The sequence below is a fragment of the Scyliorhinus canicula genome, chromosome 5 (assembly GCF_902713615.1).
Source record: "Scyliorhinus canicula chromosome 5, sScyCan1.1, whole genome shotgun sequence".
In the NCBI taxonomy this organism is placed as follows: Eukaryota; Metazoa; Chordata; class Chondrichthyes; order Carcharhiniformes; family Scyliorhinidae; genus Scyliorhinus; species Scyliorhinus canicula.
Genome location: NC_052150.1, coordinates 179,770,088 through 179,791,319, shown reverse-complemented (window position 1 = coordinate 179,791,319; position 21,232 = coordinate 179,770,088). Strand labels below are relative to the sequence as shown.

Below are 21,232 nucleotides of genomic sequence, written 5' to 3'. Positions count from 1 at the left end.
ATCGTGCAGGAGGTGTTCTTATTTATCCTTACTGATTGTGGTCTATGGGTCAGGAAGTCAAGGATCCAGTTGCAGAGGAAGGAGCCAAGTCCTAGGTTTTGGAGCTTTGATATGAGCTTGGCTGGGATTATGGTGTTGAAGGAGGATTTGTAGTCAATGAAATGGAGTCTGACGTTGTCGAGATGCTCCAGGAATGAGTGTAGGGCCAGGGAGACAGCGTCTGCTGTGGACATGTTGTGGTGGTATGCGAATTGTATTGGATCAAGGCCGTCTGGGAGTATGGTGTTGATGTGCCTCATGACCAACCTCTCGAAGCACTTTATAATGATAGATGCCAGGAGACCAATTCTCACTTTGGCCACTCTGCCTTTTTATATCTCGATAGAAACTCTTACTGCCTGTATTATATATTTTTAACTAGCTTTCACTCATACTCTAGCACGGTAGCACAGTGGTTCACACTATTGCTTTACAGCGCCAGAGTCCCAGGTTCGATTCCCGGCTTGGGTCACTGTCTGTATGGAGTCTGCACGTTCTCCCCGTGTTGGCATGGGTTTCCTCCGGGTTCTCTGGTTTCCTCCCACAAGTCCCGAAAGACATGCTGTTAGGTAATTTGGACATTCTGAATTCTCCCTCTGTGAACCCGAACAAGCGCTGGAATGTGGCGACTAGGGACTTTTCACAGTAACTTCATTGCAGTGTTAATGTAAGCCTACTTGTGACAATAAAGATGATTAAAAATTAATTTCTCCCTCATTATGTTTTTAGTCATTCGTTGGTGGTTTCTAAAATTTGTCCAGTTTCCTGACAAACCACTATTTAATCTTTACAGTTGTAGGTTCTTTCTTTCAATTTGATACCATCTTTACCTTCATTAATTAGCCATGGGTGCTGTCTCTTTCTCATATATTCTTTTTTTCTCAATGGAATATATCCTTGTCTGAAAGTTGTAAGATATCCCCTTAAATGTTTGCCATTGTTTCTCTACTCTCCTATCTTTTAACCAATTTTCCTAGTCTACTTTAGCAAATTGTGTCTCCATACCTTTGTAATGACCTTTATTTGAGCAGAAGGCAGGTTTGTAGAGTTATGTCACAGATCAGCCATGATCTCATTGAATGGTGCTGAAACAGGTTCAAGGGGTTAAATGACTTATTCCTGTTCCTATGTCAGGCTGTCGCTTGACTGGTGTGTGGGACAGCTCTCCCAATTTGCATATTTAAGTCCTCAAATGTTAGCCAGGAGGACCTTTCAAGGTCAAATGGGCTCTCTGTGCCTTTGTCTTGTACAAATCAGATGCCAAAGTTGATGCCACATGTTCGTTTTATCCTTAATATAATTCTTCAGAGTGGTTTTATCGAATTAGAGTTATCCAACACAAAAAGGTCTTGTGGGGACAGGATCCTGCTGAATTCTAATGCCTACAAGTCAAGAATCCTGCCAACACTTACTGTTTAGTCTCAGCCATCCAGAATTAAGGTACCAGCTACCAAGGCCCACAGCCCAACTTGTCTGTACTGACCATCAAGCACCTATCCATTCTAATTCCATTTAGCTTAGGTTCATAACCTTGTATGCTATGGCATTTAATGTGCTCATCTAAATGCTTCTTTAATTGTGAAAGTTCCTGCCTCTACCACCCTTCATGCAACTGATTTGCTAGCCATGCCATCTCTGTGGTCAGTCACTCTGGTGCATGTCTGCAATCACCTGCAGCCTAGATGATAAGTTTCCTTCCCTAAAGAGCATTAATGAACCGGATAGATTTTTACAACAACTCAATAGTTTCATGTTTAACATTACTGATGCTCGCTTTTGCTATTCTAGATTTATTTGGTTAACTGAATTGAATTCTTCAGCTGCTGTGATGAGGTTTGAACTCATGCCACCGGATCATCCACCAGCTCTGTGAATTGTTGGTCCAAGAAAAAAACACTATGGTACCATACACCTATTATTCCTTCAGTTGGTAGTTGCCCTTAGTTGGTTCTACTGTTGGGGTACAACACCCGTATTCACCTAGTGTTCACATCAATGTACTTTCAGAAGTGGGGTCAATGGCCAATGTTTAGCTCCATAACCAAAGGGTGTTGAGTCCAATTTGTCCCAGTTTAGATCAGTTAACCTAGACTTGGGATATTGTTTGTCATATGGATCAGATATACACTGTCATCATCCTTTGAATCATTGTGGAGCTCAAACCTCTGGAGATCAATTAAAAGGACACAATAATAGATGGCCATAGATGATCGATTCCAGACTGCTGCAAAACACGAATTTTGCAACATCCAATGTGGTGGAACATCCAGCAGGGCTTTGTGGGCTGAGCTAATTCATGTTCCATTATAATCTCAAACATAGGGCAGCACGGTGGCCTAGTGGTTAGCACAACCGCCTCACGGCGCTGAGGTCCCAGGTTCGATCCCGGCTCTGGGTCACTGTCCGTGTGGAGTTTGCACATTCTCCCCGTGTCTGCGTGGGTTTCGCCCCCACAACCCAAAATTGTGCAGAGTAGGTGGATTGGCCAAGCTAAATTTCCCCCTTAATTGGAAAAAATAATTGGATAATCTAAATTTAAAAAAAACCCCAAAAAAACAAAAAAGTAATCTCAAACATCCTTGAGTTTCAAAATGAAGCTTCACAGGAGAAAGGCACGATAATTCCTTGCAGTATAAATAGTTCTCCATTCCACTCCTCAATGAAACAAAAAATCCTGAGGTTTTGGGAAGTATTACCCGCTGACTATACCTGCGGGAAGTGCACCCAACTCCAGCTCCTCAGAGACCGTGTTAAGGTACTGGAGCTGGAGCTGGATGAACTTCGGATCATCCGGGAGGCAGAGGGGGTCATAGAGAAGAGTTACAGGGAGGTAGCCACACCAAAGGTACTGGACAAGAGTAGTTGGGTTACAGTCAGGGGAAAGAAAACTAACAGGCAGACAGTGCAGGGATCCCTCGTGGCCATTCCCCTTCAAAACAAGTATACCGTTTTGGATGCTGTTGGGGGGGATGACCTACCGGGGGAAGGCCCCAGCGGCCAGGTCTCTGGCACTGAGTCTGGCTCTGGGGCTCAGAAGGGAAGGGGGGAGCATAGAAAAGCAATAGTAATAGGAGATTCAATGGTTAGGGGAATAGATAGGAGATTCTGTGGTCGCGAGCGAGACTCCCGAAAGGTATGTTGCCTCCCGGGTGCCAGGGCCAGGGATGTCTCTGATCGTGTCTTCAGGATCCTGAAGGGGGAGGGTGAGCAGCCAGAAGTCGTGGTGCACATTGGTACCAACGATGTAGGTAGGAAAAAGGGTGTGGAGGTAATAAACAAGTTTAGGGAGTTAGGCTGGAAGTTAAGGGCCAGGACAGACAGAGTTGTCATCTCTGGTTTGTTGCCGGTGCCACGTGATAGCGAGGCTAGGAATATGGAGAGAGTGCAGTTGAACACGTGGCTGCAGGAATGGTGTAGGAGGGAGGGCTTCAGGTATTTGGATAATTGGAGCGCATTCTGGGGAAGGTGGGACCTGTACAAGCAGGACGGGTTGCATCTGAACCAGAGGGGCACCAATATCCTGGGGGGGAGGTTTTCTAGTACTCTTCGGGAGGGTTTAAACTAATTTGGCAGGGGAATGGGAACCGGATCTGTAGTCCAGCAACTAAGGTAGACGATAGTCAGGACGCCAAAGCACGTAGTGATGCAGTGGGGAAGGTAACAATGACAAAGGAGAGTACTTGCGGGCAAGGAGATGGGTTGAAGTGTGTATACTTTAATGCAAGAAGCATCAGGAATAAGGTGGGTGAACTTAATGCATGGATCGGTACTTGGGACTACGATGTGGTGGCCATCACGGAAACTTGGATAGAAGAGGGGCAGAAATGGTTGTTGGAGGTCCCTGGTTATAGATGTTTCAACAAGATTAGGGAGGATGGTAAAAGAGGTGGGGGGGTGGCATTGTTAATTAGAGATAGTATAACAGCTGCAGAAAGGCAGTTCGAGGGGGATCTGCCTACTGAGGCAATATGGGTTGAAGTTAGAAATAGGAAAGGAGCAGTCACCTTGTTGGGAGTTTTCTATAGGCCCCCCAATAGCAGCAGAGATGTGGAGGAACAGATTGGGAAACAGATTCTGGAAAGGTGCAGAAGTCACAGGGTAGTAGTCATGGGCGACTTCAACTTCCCAAACATTGAGTGGAAACTCTTTAGATCAAATAGTTTGGATGGGGTAGTGTTTGTGCAGTGTGTCCAGGAAGCTTTTCTAACACAGTATGTAGATTGTCCGACCAGAGGGGAGGCCATATTGGATTTAGTACTTGGTAATGAACCAGGGCAGGTGATAGATTTGTTAGTGGGGGAGCATTTTGGAGGTAGTGACCACAATTCTGTGACCTTCACTTTAGTAATGGAGAGGGATAGGTGCGAGCAACAGGGCAAGGTTTATAATTGGGGGAAGGGTAAATACAATGCTGTCAGACAAGAATTGAAGTGCAGAAGTTGGGAACATAGGCTGTCAGGGAAGGACACAAGTGAAATGTGGAACTTGTTCAAGGATCAGGTACTGCGTGTCTTTGATATGTATGTCCCTGTCAGGCAGGGAAGAGATGGTCGAGTGAGGGAACCATGGTTGACAAGAGAGGTTGAATGTCTTGTTAAGAGGAAGAAGGAGACTTATGTAAGGCTGAAGAAACAAGGTTCAGACAGGGCGCTGGAGGGATACAAGATAGCCAGGAGGGAACTGAAGAAAGGGATTAGGAGAGCTAAGAGAGGGCATGAAAAATCTTTGGCGGGTAGGATCAAGGAAAACCCCAAGGCCTTTTACACATACGTGAGAAATATGAGAATGACTAGAGTGAGAGTAGGTCCGATTAAGGACAGTAGCGGGAGATTGTGTATTGAGTCTGAAGAGATAGGAGAGGTCTTGAACAAGTATTTTTCTTCAGTATTTACAAATGAGAGGGGCCATATTGTTGGAGAGGACAGCGTGAAGCAGACTGATAAGCTTGAGGAGATACTTGTCAGGAAGGAAGATGTGTTGCGCGTTTTGAAAAACTTGAGGATAGACAAGTCCCCCGGGCCTGACGGGATATATCCAAGGATTCTATGGGAAGCAAGAAATGAAATTGCAGAGCCGTTGGCAATGATCTTTTCGTCCTCGCTGTCAACAGGGGTGGTACCAGAGGATTGGAGAGTGGCGAATGTCGTGCCCCTGTTCAAAAAAGGGAATAGGGATAACCCTGGGAATTACAGGCCAGTTAGTCTTACTTCGGTGGTAGGCAAAGTAATGGAAAGGGTACTGAGGGATAGGATTTCTGAGCATCTGGAAAGGCATTGCTTGATTAGGGATAGTCAGCACGGATTTGTGAGGGGTAGGTCTTGCCTTACAAGTCTTATTGAATTCTTTGAGGAGGTGACCAAGCATGTGGATGAAGGTAAAGCAGTGGATGTAGTGTACATGGATTTTAGTAAGGCATTTGATAAGGTTCCCCATGGTAGGCTTATGCAGAAAGTAAGGAGGCATGGGATAGTGGGAAATTTGGCCAGTTGGATAACAAACTGGCTAACCGATAGAAGACAGAGAGTTGTGGTGGATGGCAAATATTCAGCCTGGAGCCCAGTTATCAGTGGCGTACCGCAGGGATCAGTTCTGGGTCCTCTGCTGTTTGTGATTTTCATTAACGACTTGGATGAGGGAGTTGAAGGGTGGGTCAGTAAATTTGCAGATGATACGAAGATTGGTGGAGTTGTGGATAGTGAGGAGGGCTGTTGTCGGCTTCAAAGAGACATAGATAGAATGCAGAGCTGGGCTGAGAAGTGGCAGATGGAGTTTAACCCTGACAAGTGTGAGGTTGTCCATTTTGGAAGGACAAATCTGAATGCGGAATACAGGGTTAATGGTAGGGTTCTTGGCAATGTGGAGGAGCAGAGAGATCTTGGGGTCTATGTTCATTGTTCTTTGAAAGTTGCCACTCAAGTGGATAGAGCTGTGAAGAAGGCCTATGGTGTGCTAGCATTCATTAGCAGAGGGATTGAATTTAAGAGCCGTGAGGTGATGATGCAGCTGTACAAAACCTTGGTCAGGCCACATTTGGAGTACTGTGTGCAGTTCTGGTCACCTCATTTTAGGAAGGATGTGGAAGCTTTGGAAAAGGTGCAGAGGAGATTTACCAGGATGTTGCCTGGAATGGAGAGTAGGTCATACGAGGAAAGATTGAGGGTGCTGGGCCTTTTCTCATTGGAACGGAGAAGGATGAGGGGCGACTTGATAGAGGTTTATAAGATGATCAGGGGAATAGATAGAGTAGATAGTCAGAGACTTTTTCCCCGGGTGGAACACACCATTACAAGGGGACATAAATTTAAGATAAATGGTGGAAGATATAGAGGGGATGTCAGAGGTAGGTTCTTTACCCAGAGAGTAGTGGGGGCATGGAATGCACTGCCTGTGGTAGTAGTTGAGTCGGAAAATTTATGGACCTTCAAACGGCTATTGGATAATTTCACTGCTCCCCTGCCCCGCTCCAACTGAGAAGTTGCACTTGAAGAAAGCATACATTGAAGAATTGGCGCTAGTCTGATGTAATCCTGCCTCTTAGAGACATGTCTTGAAGCACTGCCCTTTTCTACAAATACCCTTTTGATCTTTTTCTCATCGACGCTTACAGTTTTACAATCTTTTTATGTTAAGGGGACAGTATGCATATACATTATCACAGCTCCATTGATTTTAATTAGAACCAGTGCTTTTTATTAGCATATAGTGATACTGAGCAGCATGACATTTAAAAAGAGTGTTGAACAATTTGAGACCAACCACCAAACTGCTCCAAATTATTATTTTCAAATAAATGAATTAAGGTTGCATTGGACAGGGAGTGAGACTAACTAAATTGCTCTTGCAGAGTGCTAGCATGGGCTCAATAGGCCAAATGGCCTTCTTCTTTGCTGCAACCGTTCTGTGATTCCATGGACACACATTACAGATTATATTTGCAGCTTGTCACTGAGGCGATACAAGAGGGAACCGAAGACCAGAAATGTCACTGTCATGATACTAAAAATAGACTGCAAAAATCATAAATAATATGGTAATCTGTCTTTTTTTCTAAAACAGAGATTTTAGTTTATCAAGTCCACCTTTGTTTTAATATGCAGAGTAATGCTAAGATTCCATGGGCCTAGGTAGCTGGTACCTTAATTCTGGATGGCTGAGACTAGACAGTGAGTGTTGGCAGGATTCTTGACTTGTAGGTGTTAGAATTCAGCATGATCCTGTCCCCACAAGCCACCTACAGATCAATAAATGGACACAGAGGTTGACTCATTTCCACCTTACTCCCATCCCACAGTAGTAATGAGATGAATTGGAGTTCACCTTGCTCTTCTAAAAAAAGTCTCGTTAACTCAGCATCTGTTCCAGTCCATATGGCGAAATAGTTGCAACACAGAGTGCATTTACCCAGCAAATCTGCACGGAATCTATCTTCATTAAGACACAATACACAGCCGAAGAAGGGGGGGGGGGGGGGGGGGGGGGGGGGGGGGGGGGAGGGAGGGAGGGAGGGGGGGGGACAACGGTGAAGGGGGAGGAACCATAGACTGATCCAGAGGGCAACAAAATGCACACAGGGTCAGTTGAATGAAGGACTAAATAAAGCTCTCTGTATAATAAAGGAAATTTGCACGGGCGAGAAAAAAGTGATGTGTATATAACTGTTTATAAATATGGGAAATGCCAATAAAAAGATTTAAATAAAAAGACACAAAATATTATTTATGCGGCTTGTTCTCACTCCACCCAGATGTCAATATGCAAAAGAAGGCGTGATCAGATATGTTAATTGTTATCAGTTATTTAATCTCAGTAATTACATAATCCAGACCAGCATTGTTTAATCACTGATGCATTTAAACTTCTGTACAAACAGTTCATGTATATGACCACACCCACACATTTTCTATGTAGGCTACACACGAATGGGGCTACATGTTGACTATTTCTTGGCCTCAACTACATTAATATGCAACTCATGTTTTATGATAAACTTAAAATATTAAAGATTGCTGCCGAAGAATTCAGTTGGCAGCAAAATTTCATTGACTTTCCTCCAGACGTCCAGTATGCCTCTGATTGGTGTTTACCCAAACTCGAGTGGAGAATTGGAGGAAGCCAGTTTGTTCAGAACCATGATGATTCTTGGATTCTTAGTTGACTTTGTAAGAGACGCAAGGTCCACCCAGCGTTTAGAGACCCAATGGCATTAGGGGGCATTCTTGGGTAGGGGGTGGGAACCCGATGATAAAAATTCCTATTTCTCTGTTTAAATTGAAATGCTGGATATTATTGGAGACGAGAATGTTGAAAAGTAGTTTATTAAATACCCAGATCCTGAGGACATGCATGTTGATTTCAAACTGACAAGCAGATCTTTGGAATGAAGGGGAAGGAGGGGATATTGCAGACTCAACTTGTCAGAAAAAGGTCTAAGGTTTACTACTGGAAAACTGTTCATGTATATCCTGATTATCAGGGAGATTACCCTTTCTCCGACATACTTCTTCCGTCGTGTTGCACCCTACCAGACAAGAAACCTATGTCTGAGAGTTGAAAAAATCATTCTTCAGAGTTAGGGAAGGAAAATAACATTCTGAATCCTCTCAGATGTACAACACATTGAGTAGACAGTATGATTTCTGCTGACTTTAAAGATATCACAACAAAAATGTTCTCATCGCGAAGCTTTGGTACAGGGAGGAAATCAGAAGTGGAAACTCTGGCTGTTTCATATCCCTGTAATCTGGAGATTATATAGAATGGTTTTGACATTGGCTACCTGAATTCAGCTAAATCAGTACAGATTTCCTGCACTTACTGGATTACCGTCATGTCATATTTGCCATCAGACGGAATTTCATTTCACTCCTTTGAAGTAACATGGATACAGTTGTAAAACGAAACACACCTATGTACAATTATGGAAAATTAACATACCAGCTCATGATAATCGGACAATTTTCCAGTGTGAAGCTATTTTTTACTTGAGCTGTTTTTAGTAAATGTAAACTGCAAAGTAAGTATGGACACAAATCTTTGATTGAATCGCTTGTTCTTATTCATTTAGTGCAGCCCTTTTTTTCTGTAGGACTTTCATGAGATCTGACATAAGGTCTGGCTTGTCCGAGGATCCAGCTCCTCCAGGTCTAACATTGGAGGTCACCATGGTATTATCACTCCTCCTTGGCACAAGTGGCTTTTTCACAGCATTGATGGTTGGGTTAGAAGAAGGCGCTGGGGGAGGAGGAGGTGGTGGTGGCGGTGGTCCTCCGGAGTTGCTGTTGAAGCAAGGAGGAGGAGGCGGCAGAAAATCAGGAGGCAGCTCTGGAAAATTCTCTGGATCCGGAGGAGGTGCAGGTAAATCAACGAAGCGAACGCTTGGTTTTGGTTCATTACTTGAACCTGAATTTTTCCTTTTGATTAAAGTAGGAGGCGGCGCTGCAGATGTAGCAGATGGAAAATGTCGGGTAGGTAGTGGAGGAGGGCCTGGCTTTCGCCTGGAATGCTGTGCTGGCATTTGAGGAGGCAGAAAAGGTGGAGGGGGAGGTTCAAAGGATGGGGGTGGAGGTGGCAGCTCCTCTTCTTCATCACGCATGGGTTCTTGATATACAAGTTGAGCAGGTGGCGGGGGGAGGTTGGTATCAACATTATATGTCCTCTTCTCCTTCAAATTGAAAATAAATGTTATTAGATGGATCACACATTAAGTGAATATTCACATAGCAATACACCAAATCTTCCTTGATTGCCAAATTTTGTTGTTAAATGTTACAGTTAATGGCCAAAATTTAATTAGCCAAGGTCTCAACTTCCAATAATTCAGTGCACTATATCTTATGACCAGGTTTGTTTTTGGGATTAGATAGTATCACCTTAAAAGAGTTGTCTTGTATCTGATGGGTTCACTATACAAATCTTTGAAAGTGGCTGGATAAGTCAATAAAGCTATGAAGAAAGCTTATGGGGCCTTGACTTTATAAATAGGGGCGAGAAATGCAAAGATTTTAAAAAATCCTAAATCTTTACAAATCCCTGATTAGGTCTCATCTAATGTATTGTGTTCAATTCTGCAATTTAGGGAGGATGTCCAGGCCTTTGAGAAGGTGCAGAGGAGATTAACGAGAGTGATAACAGGAATGAGTTAGGTGGAGAGACTGGAGATGCTTGGATTGTTTTCCATGGAGCAGAGAAGATTAAGGGGAGATTTCTCAGAAAGTTCGAAATTGAGTAAATAAAAAGTAAGCTGAAAAAAGAGACATGTCAAAGCTTTTCATCCTGCATTCATCAGGATACTTTTCCAAGAATACCAGTATAAAGGGGAAAACTACAATTTATACTGAATGAGAAAAGAATGCGGATTGGTTGGCAAGCCTCCACGAACAGGCGCCGGAATTTGGCGACTAGGGGCTTTTCACAGTAACTTCATTGAAGTCTACTTGTGACAATAAGCGATTTTCATTTCAAGTGGACTCTGGTTGGTGGAGGCAGTGCCATGGAGTGCAAGTTGAAAAGCTTTGCCTTGTCTCCCTTTTCAGCAATACTCAAGTTCTGGACTGCCAAACAACTGTTTAAATAGAGGATCTTACTGACCGGTGGGTCAGCAGCTGGAGAACACGGATTTAAGATCATTAACAAAAATACCAAAGGAAGATGAGGAGAGATTATTTTCACAGTGAGTTGTTTTGATTTGGAATGTACCACCTGAAAGCAGATTTAATAGTAAGTAGTGTAAAGTAAATCGATATACACTTGAAAATAAAATAAAATGCAGGACAAGACGGAAAGAACTGGGGAGTGAAATTAATTGGATTGCTCTTTCAAAGTGCCAACACAGGCATGATGAACGAAATGGCCTCTTTCTGTGCCATAAGCGTGTGTTACTTGATGACTCTTCGAGCTGTTTGTGCCAGAAAGCAGAAAATGAACCAGCTGTGTGATTTCTTGTGTTGTGAGGTGGAGGTGGAAATATAGATCTTTCACGTTTGTAAGTACTTGTGGAAGAGTCTATTGTTATGATTGCGGGATGGTGACAAGTAACATTGCAGTTGCATTTGTTCGTGCATTGCTAGCTCATGTTTGTATTAAGCGTGGAAACACCCATCCTAAGAAACTTCCTCAACACTTGTACGGTTCAAATATCTTGGTTCAGGTGCCGTACCGGCCTCCCCGAACAGGCGCCGGAATGTGGCGGCTAGGGGCTTTTCACAGTAACTTGAAGCCTACTTGTGACAATAAGCGATTATTATAATATTATTATTAAACCAATTCATGTTTGGAAGAAAATGAACAAAGTGTCAATTCAAACATAAAGCAAACTCTCCTTTGAACTGAAACTGAGATGCTAATCTCCTTCAGAAGCCTACTTGAGTAGGCCAGGTCCCAGCTCCTCATGTGCTTTATTATAGCTGCCGTATATACTGTGAGAAGAACCTCATTGGAAGCTGTGAAATGCAATGGATCAAGGTACTAATTTTAATGAAGATACTATTTTGAAGAGGCTCACCCATGCTTTGTTGTTCCCCATATGATTTCATGCCTCACTTCCTGTGGCGGCCATGGAGGAGTAGGTCGTACATTTGGTAGCTCCCGCCTTTGATGGACTTTTGGACCTTTTTTCCCCATTTCTTTCCGGATTTTATGGGATAAATTGGTGAAGAGTGAGACAGGGAGGAGAAATCCCCTTCCAGTGTATGCTGAATTGGACCAGAAGTGGCCGTGTGAGAAGACAAATTCCTGTAAGGAAGACATGAGCAGAGCCGGCAAAGCAGGAAAGCATGGTGGAGAGCAAGGGCCGCGGGGAGACGGCACAGCGGTCGACGGAGCAGCTAGTGAAGTTTTTCAAAGATTGCTTCGCCAAGCTGAAGAAGGACCTGATTAAGGCTTCGATTGATCAAGTTGTGCAGAATCAAGAGACCCACGGAAGAGGTGGAGAAAAAGGTGTCCGAGCACGAGGAATACATAACCGTGCAGGAACCCAAGGGAGAGATGATGAACGACCACCATAAAAGAATGCAGGAGAAGCTGGAGCACCTGGAGAACAGGTCCTGGAGGCAGAATCTCAGAATTGTTGACCTCCCTGAAGGCAGTGAGGAATCGGATGCGAACGCTTATGTGACGGACATGTTGGAGAAGTTGATGGGGGCTGAGGCGTTTCCTTGGCCCCTGGAAGTGGATAGAGCGCACAGAACCCTCGCGAAGAATCCCTGAGCGAATGGGCGCCGAGGGCGTGGTGGTACGCTTTCACCACTTCCTGGACAAGGAACACGTTCTGCGGTGGGCCAAGAAAGAACGGAGCAGCAAGTGGGAGAATTGTGAGCTGCACATTTATCAGGACCCGAGTGTGGATTGGCCAAGAGGCGAGCTGGGTTTAATTGGGCAAAAACGTCCCTCTTTAAGAAGGGGGTGAAGTTCGGATGTTGTACCCAGCCCGTCTGTGGATCACACATGAGGAACGGGACTTCTACTTCGAAACACCAGATGAAGTGTGGACTTTTATTAAAGAATAAAGGCTGGAGGCGAACTAAAAGACACTGAAGTCTTGGAGAGTACTGTGGCGGCGATTTGTTGCGCTGGGCTGGATAAGTATAAGTAGTGTTATGTGTAATAAGAGGCTGTTTTGATGTCTAAAGTTAACTTTGTCTTGCAGGGAGATGGTTAGAGGGGGTGGTCTTTGGGGCTGGTTCTGTTTTTGGGTGTTTTTTTTTCGAAAGTGGCTGTTTCTTCACTGTTTTTTCTGATGTTTGTTTACTGGGGAATGTGATGCTCTTAATATGTTTGTCCAAGTGGGGGGAGAGGGGAGAGAACAATGGGGAAACAGACTGCTTGGTGCCAGGGGCGGGTGCTATCAAATCAGCTTGGGTCAGTTGGCTCACAGAAACACAGCAGTGGGGGTGGGGGGGGAGGGGGGGGCGATCAGGTATTAAGCTGGAGCTTGACTTGGGGGGTGGGTTTCTAGTGCTGTTGCTAGGGGGGAGGGAGGGGGGGGAGCTGCTTTGCTGACAGGGGAGGAACTGTTACGAGAGGACAAATGGGAGGTCGGGAACGGCGAATGCCCGAGGGGGTGCTTGGGGAGGCGGAGGGCTCGAGCTAGTGGCTGTCCTAAAAAGGGTGATGGCTAGTCAGCTGGGGGGGGGGGGGGGGGGGAGTAGGTACGTAATGTTGAGTGGGGAGCTGGAGAGGGTGCGGGTGGTACTCGTAAACATATATGCTCCGAATTGGGACGATGTCATACTTAGAGTCACATAACCTGATTATGGGAGGAGACTTTGACAGTCATTCATCTGGAATTGGACTGGTCAAACTCCAGGACAGGGAGGAGGCCAGCCGCGGCAAACAAATTGAAGGGGTTTATGGAACAGATGGGGGGAGTAGACCCGTTTGCACGGCCTAGGGCGAAAGAATTTTCTTTTTTCTCACATGTCCACAAGGTATACTCTCGCATCGACCTTTTTGTTCTGAGCAGGGCGCTAATACCGGGTGTGGTGGATACTGAGTACACGGCAATCGCAGTGTTGGATCATGCCCCATATTGGGTGGATATACGGGTTAGTGTGGAGAGAGGGCAACGCCCACTTTGGAGAATGGATGTGGGGTTGTTAGCAGACAAAGCGATCTGTGGGCGGGTTAACAAGTCCATCCAGAACTACCTGGGAACAAATGTTACGGGGGAGGTCTCTACAGCGATGGTTTGAGAAGCTTTGAAGGCAGTGGTCAGAGGGGAATTCATCTCGATACGGGCCCATAGAGAAAAGGCGGAACGGGCTGAAAGGGATAGGTTAGTTGAGGAGATACTCCAGGTGGACAGGAGATACTTGGAGGCCCCGGACGCGGGGCTACTGAGGGAGTGGCAGAGGTTACAGGCGGAGTTTGGGCTGTTGACTACAGGGAAAGCGATGGAACAGTTGAGGAAGGCAAGGGGGGCGATTTAGGAGTACGGGGAAAATGCAAGCAGAATGTTAGCGCACCAGCTCAGGAAAAGAGAGACAGCCAGGGAGATAGGGAGAGTAAAGAGTGGAGGTGGTAATACTGTCCTGGACCCAGTTGGGGTGAATGAGGTGTTCAAGGACTTTTATAGTAAATTATATGAGTCGGAACCCCTGGCTGGGGTGGAGAGGATGAGGCAGTTTTTGGATCAGTTGAGTTTTCCGAGGATAGATGAAGATCTGGTGGAAGGGCTGGGAGCCCCAATTGAGATTGAGGAAATAATCGAGGGGCTGGAGGGCATGCAGTTGGGCAAGGCCCCGGGGCCGGGCGGCTACCTGGTGGAATTATATAAGAGGTTTTCAGAGATATTGAGCCCACTGCTGGTGAGGATACTTAATGAAGCAAGAGAGAAGGGAGTCTTCCCCCCAACAATGTCGCAGGCCTCGATTTCATTGATCCTGAAACGGGAGAAGGATCCAGAGCAATGCAGTTCATACGGTCAATTTCTCTACTGAATGTGGACGCCAAACTGCTGGCTAAGATACTGGCCACAAGGATAGAGGATTGTGTCCTGGGGGTGATAGGGAAAGACCAGACGGGATTTATAAAGGGCAGGCAACTCAGGGCCAATGTTCAAAGGCTTTTAAATGTTATTATGATGCCCTCAGAAGGAGAGGAGGTGGAGGTGGTGGTAGCGATGGATGCGGAGAAGGCTTTTGATCGGGTGGAGTGGAATTACCTGTGGGAGGCGCTGGGAAGGTTTGGGTTTGGTTAGGGCTTTATTGACTGGGTGCGGTTGCTCTAACAGGCACCAGTAGCGAGTGTGCATACGAATCGCTGAGGTCGGGGTATTTTAAACTACCTAGGGACGAGGCAAGGGTGCCCCCTCACCCCGTTACTGTTTGCTCTGGCCATAGAGCCTTTGGCCATAACGGTAAGAGCCTCTAGGAACTGGAAAGGGCTGGTTCAGGGGGGGTGGAGCACCGGGTCTTGCTTTACGCAGATGACCTGCTCTTGTATATTTCAGACCCATTAGAGGGGATGGGGAAGTAATGCGAATCCTGGGGGAATTTGGCAGTTTTTCGAGGTATAAATTGAACATGGGGAAAAGTGAGATGTTCGCGATCCAGGCAAGAGGACAGGAGAAGAGACTGGGAGAGCTGCCGCTTAGAATTATACGAAAGAGCTTTCGGTATCTGGAAATCCAGATCCGACTGGTAGAACAAATGAAAGGGGACTTAAGAGATGGGACATGATTTGCTTGGCTTCCTGTGCACCTCGCACATCTGTCCTCTACCCTGAAAAACTTGCTCATCCCAGCCACTGTCATGTCAGTTAGGATGAGATTAACAAAAAGTAGTGTCTGTGTTACAGAAGGCATTGTAGTCAAACTTTTTAGGAAAAATCCATGCATTTCCTCATTGCTAAAGATTTCACAGATATAATTCCTTGCTTTCTCTTCAATTTTCATTTTGTTTACCTCTTGCTTAAAAGCTTGAGGAAACGCAGAGCTGACCGGGTTCACTGCTTGCTGGAGTTGTCCTGGATGCCCATTTGGTTGAGGAGCAGCTAAGGAACAACAATATGGAAAAAGAAAACTCAATAAGAATTTATAAGTGACAGACAGATCAACATAGAACAACAAGGATCCATTAGTTTAGAAGTGCAGCTTCATTCAATTAAAACCTTTTTCTCTAAATACACAAAAGGACAGTGAAATTAAAGGAGGAAATGCCTCATTTTATTCAGTTAGGATGAGATTAAAAATTGGGGGAATGAAGGTGCAATCTGCCACTTTGCTAAATTTCCAAGCTCAATCACGAAAGAGTGAGGTCGATTTTAGAAGGGACATTGGGAAAAAAAATTCTAGCTGGCTGTCCACACATGCCTCCTAGTGTCCAGTTGCATAATGACATTGAAGGCATCCCAACAGCAGCTTGCTCTCCCTACTACTGGGACTGATGAACCTTTCGACAGGTTCAGGATGCCAAAGGGGATTGGGAGGAAGACATTTCATAAAAAGGTAACTTCCTTGAAAAGAGTCTGGAATTATTTTGTTGAAAAGCAGAATTTATCTTTTGTCTAATCTACGCAGTTCTTATTCCTTCTTGATCATCTTTAATGATCAATGCCCTGTTGCAGTTTGTGATATGGAATGAGGCAGCAGGAGTGCTCCTCAACCCATTTGTAAAAATTGTCTTCATAGAATTTACAGTGAAGGAGGGCATTCAGCCCATCGAGTCTACACCGACGCCTGAAAGAGCACCCTACCTAAGCCCATACCTCCACCCCATCCCTGTAACCCAGCAACCCCACATAACATTTTGGACACTACAGAGCAATTTAGCATGCCCAATACACCTAACCCGCACATCTTTGGACTGTGGGAGGAAACCAGAGCGCCCGGAGAGCACACGGGGAGAACGTGCAGATCCGCACAGACAGTGACCCAAGCTGGGAATCGAACTCAGGTCCCTGGTGCTGTGAAGCAACGGTGCTAACCACTGTGCTACCGTCTTGTCCTTAAGTGATAATTTTTGATTATAATCAGTTCTTAATTAACAGATTGTTGGCTGTACAAGTACAATAGCGACAATCCTTTCATTCATTTACACAATTAAAAAAAACTGGTTGCAATGTGTCCACATAGATGCTGACAGGTCAGCACATAAGCTCTGAATTTTCATGCAAGCAATAAGGCAATTTTGATTTTTCACACTTATCACAAAATTCTTGGTTTGTGTGCTTGTGTCCTGAACACTATTCTTTAGCTCCAGCTTTAGCCTCACATAAACAAGTGTCAACACCATAAAGGCACAAAATATATATAATTGATCCCAACAGCAAAAATCCATATTCCAAATATCAGGGGCTGGATTCTCCGATTTGAAGCCTAAGTGCTGACGCTGGCATGGGATTAGTGGCGTTTTACGCCAGAGAAAACGGCGCAAAAGCTGCGCAGATCCTCGGTCTGATGGGGGGGGGGGGGGGAAGCTGGCAGGCATGCAGCGTAAAGCAGCGGCTTTACCTGCGGATACCGCCAAAGAATTGCCGGATCCGTGGCCACGCATGCGCATGGCGGTGACCTGCAGCGGCCGTGCCATGCATCACGGCGCTGGCTGCATGCACTCCCGGCCTGCCAAAAACTGCCCCCCCCCCCCCCCCGCGCCACCCCCGGACTCAGTCCACAGCCGCCATGCGGGGTTCACAGAAAATAAATAGCATGAGTGACCCATGCCGTCGGGAACTTGGCCCATCGTGCCGGAGCACCCGAGTACGCCATTTTCGAGGGGGTGGAGCATCGCAAACGTGTGCCGCCCCCAATTTCAGTACAAACGGGGATTCTCCGGCCGATCGCCGAACGTGATTTCGGCGTCGGCGACTGGAGAATCATGCCCCAAGAATTTGAGGTGAGTAAAAGTTAAGGAAATTGAACTTGCCTTCTTTCGAAGAGATAAATCAAGTAAAGTTTAAAATTATGAAATGGAATTGACAACATTGACGAAGCAAATCGTTCCGATGACAAAGGGTTCAAATATCAGGGGACATAAGTGGAAAATTATAATCAGTGACAATAAAAGGCAAATGGAACTTTTCACCCAAAAGATAACAGCCAGAAAATGTACTACTAGGAAAAGATGATTGAAGCAAACATTATCAATCGGTTTGATAGACAATTGAAATATTGGTTTGGTTCTGTTGGTGTCACATTTGCTTCTGAATCCAAAGGTTGTGGGTTCAAGGCTTTCGTCAGGGTTAAGGCAGCTATTCTAAGCCCACAGATTGGTATTTATTGACGGATGTTTCAGGTGATGTGTTGGACTGAGGATATGGCTCCTTATTCAATTGAATGTCAAGGAAAATCCATGGCATTATGTTCCACCTTCAACTGATTCTAACAAAAACAGCTAACTGGTTAGACGTGGTGTTTGTGGACCATGCTCACTTTGCTTGTTAACTACAGTGACTGGACTTCAAAAGCAACAAATTGACTGAGAAGCCCTTAAGGATGTCCTGAGAATGTTAATAAGGTGCTGTAAGAATGCTTGTTCTTTCTATTCTGAACAGAGAAAAGATTGAGAAATATGATAATTGGGATTCCATCAAAACCGTTAAGTTTTTTCTGTTCCTAAAAATGATCTAAAACATTTTTAAAAATGTAGACCATCAATGCATTGTTATAAGAATAAGAGTCTGGAAAGTTAACACAAACATGCACATACCTGAAATGCTGCTTTTGATAGGTTGTACATGTGACAAATTCGCCCATCGCGATGCCAGACCGGCTTTTTCCACTGCCACTTTGTAATTGTCGTACAATGTCTTATTGTACTAAAAACAGAAAAGAGAACTTATTCTATATATATATCTAACATAGTATGTTAGAAAAGAAGACTTTAAAATGCCATTCCTTTCTCAGTTACAAAGCCTAGGCGCAGAGTGGACAGGACAAGGCTTTAATCCATCTCCTTGCTTGCTTCAAAAACCAATTCAAATTCAAATTGTATCCAATTCCTGGCCACCACAAAAGAGACAAGCTAGATCCAAGCTGACAAGAACAGGTATTACACCTGATCTTGGGCTTGATCCTACACTTGACTGTAGCCAAATAGGAGAGTGAGAGAAAATATTTATCAGTCTGAATCTCTTTAATTTAAAATACCCAATTCATTTTTTCCAATTAAGGGGCAATTTAGGGGTTAAGGGGTTAAACAACTGAGTGTCACTGCAGAGTACTTGGCCAGGGATAGTTGGGTTCTCGCAGTCATTACTGAACAGTAATATTTTTATATATGGGTATTTTGATACACTTGGATGTATCAGAGATTGACTTATTTGCATATATGACATTGCCATGTCAACCTGTGATATCTAGGGTTTTATTGACTAAAGGATTATTTTGATTAACTGAAAAACAGATGTAAAAACTTACAGGAAAGGCAGGCCTAAACTTGTTAACTTGTTGGATGGTGGGGTCTCACTTCCCTGGACCTTGAAGTGGTGGGGGGGGGGCTCCTGATGAAGGTGCCCCACCAGCCCTGTCCCCCTACCCCCCCACCCCTGTCCCCCAACCCCCCCTCCCCACCCGCATCCCCCTACCCCCCCCCCCCCCCCAACCCCATCTCTGTAACCCTCCCCCTCCTTCTTGCAAAAAGTCTAACTCTGTTGATATTCGGCTTTCCCCTACTTAAGAGCCTCAATTGGGGAAAGGGTCAGCTTCCTGTCCAATGCTTTTTCCACACCAGAATATAATCACTGTGTGGTTGGAGTGAATCTTTTCCCTTTAATTTCACGGCCCCTGTCACACCTCCTCCTTCCCCCCCCCCCACCCACCCACCTAAAAAGCTGTCGGTGAGGGGAGCATAAAATTCCGGTCACCCCCAAAAAAGGGTTGGTTTAAAAACTAAAATAATGCAACAGTAACAGATTGCACAGTGGTTAGCACTGTCCGCCTCACAACACCAGGGAACTGGGCTTGAATCTGGCCTTGGGTCACTGCCTATGTGGAGTCTGCATGTTCTCCCCGCGCCTTTGTGGGTTTCCTCCAGGTGCTCCGGTTTCCTCCCACAGTCCAAAGGTATGCAAGTTAGGTGGATTGGCCATGATCAATGCAAGCAGTTGCCGGGGCTTAGGCCTAGCTAGAGTGCACTTTTGGAGTGTTGGTGCAGACTCGAAGGGCCGAATGGCGTCCTTCTGCATTGTCAGCATTCTATGAACCCAATCTGTCTCAAACCCACCATCTATGACAGCATGAGCAGCAGACGGTCAATCTACCTGAGAAGTCTCATTATTTTAATCATTTTGTGTTCCTTCATTTTAAGTGATTTTACTTAAATCCAAAGTCAGAAAGATTTTCTTCATCTTGGAAAACCCAGCTGGTGAAAGAAGGTGAGAAAGGTTGCATCCAGGAGAGTGCTGTGGGCCAAGAGGACCAGGAATATTTCCACCCCAATAAATTTCCCCACAATCTATGTTGTCTGCTCCACCCTACTGTAACAGCCAAGCCCATTCAGCCAATCACCATCTGCTCACAACTATCATCTGCCCCCTTCAAGGCCCCTAACCAATTAAGTCTCTTTCCCCTAACACCCCCACCATGATCTTATCCCTCCCACCCCATAAGACATACCTGCTCTCAGTTCAGCTGTGGCCTTGTGTGGCAGGCTTTCTTACCTGACAGATAGTCACTATCAGTCATTTAACCCAGAAGAAATGAATATTCAAGAACAGCAGCAATAACAATGACAATCTGCTTTTGAATAATACAATTAACGTAACAAAACATTGTGTGGGGCTTCACAAAGTAGGAATTGAAGAGAATAACAAATGTATATTTTTTTAAACATAGAGAACTAGTAAAGTGTCCAAAGGTTAGAGGGGGTCATGGGTTACGGGGTTAGGGCAGGGGAGTGGACCTAGGTAGACCGCTCTTTTGGAGGGTCAGTGCCGACTCAATGGGCCAAATGGCCTCCTTCTGCACTGTAGGATTTCTATGAAAAGGGTTTATGAAGGAAGTTTCAGAGAGTAGAACTAGGGGACTGGATTCTCCGATTCTGCAACTATGTTCGGAGGATGCGTCTGGTCTTATGACCAAAAAGTCTACACCGACCCCGCACCGATGCTCCCTCTGGTGGTGGCAAGCAGCTGTGCCATGTAAAGTTCCCAGCTTTAGCTGCTGATATGGATGCAGAATGGCTGAGTCCATGGCCGCGCTTGCGCACGGTGGCGGCCTGTGGCGGCTGCTCCGTACAACATAGCGTCGGCCGAGCGCTGACACAGCCTGCCAAAAACAGCCCCCCTGTAACCCCTCTCACCATCCCCGGACCACCATGCACCAGCTCACCCAGCCCCCGCCGAAGCCCCCTGCCAGCGGAACGCCTCTCCCTCCGACTGTGTCAGTGCTGGACACAGTCCGTAGCCGCCACGTCAGGTTTACGTAAATTGAGAGGGCATGCGATCACGCCTTCGGGAAGTCGGCCCATCGGCAGCAGAGCATCGGGGGAGGGCCTCAGGTGATGACTTGAGGCAGTCCCAATGGCATACGTATGCTGTTTTTGAGGGGGCGGAGCATCGGAAAAACGGCACGTCCCCTGTTTTGGCGTAAAAAATCATGCTGATATGGACGCAGAATGGCTGAGTCCATGGCCGCGCTTGCGCACGGTGGCGGCCTGTGGCGGCTGCTCCGTACAACATAGCGTCGGCCGAGTGCTGACATCATTTTGAATAATTTCGGCTGGTTGCCGAACGCGATTTTGGCGTTGGCAATCGGAGA

General features: G+C 45.6%; 1 protein-coding gene across 4 annotated transcripts in view; it reads right to left on the bottom strand.

Annotated features, from left to right (window-relative positions):
* Positions 1-7,818: 7,818 nt before the first annotated feature.
* The window catches only part of LOC119966455 (amyloid beta (A4) precursor protein-binding, family B, member 1 interacting protein), a 192,281-nt gene continuing 178,867 nt past the window's right edge, over positions 7,819-21,232 (bottom strand). For all 4 annotated transcript variants that reach the window (XM_038798158.1, XM_038798157.1, XM_038798161.1 and 1 more), the window contains exons 12-14: positions 18,183-18,291; positions 15,440-15,528; positions 7,819-9,700 (exon numbers count right to left, since the gene is read on the bottom strand). In XM_038798158.1, the coding sequence (XP_038654086.1) occupies positions 9,092-9,700; positions 15,440-15,528; positions 18,183-18,291 (807 nt within the window). In that variant the 3' untranslated portion in view covers positions 7,819-9,091. The remainder of the gene's footprint in view (positions 9,701-15,439; positions 15,529-18,182; positions 18,292-21,232) is intronic.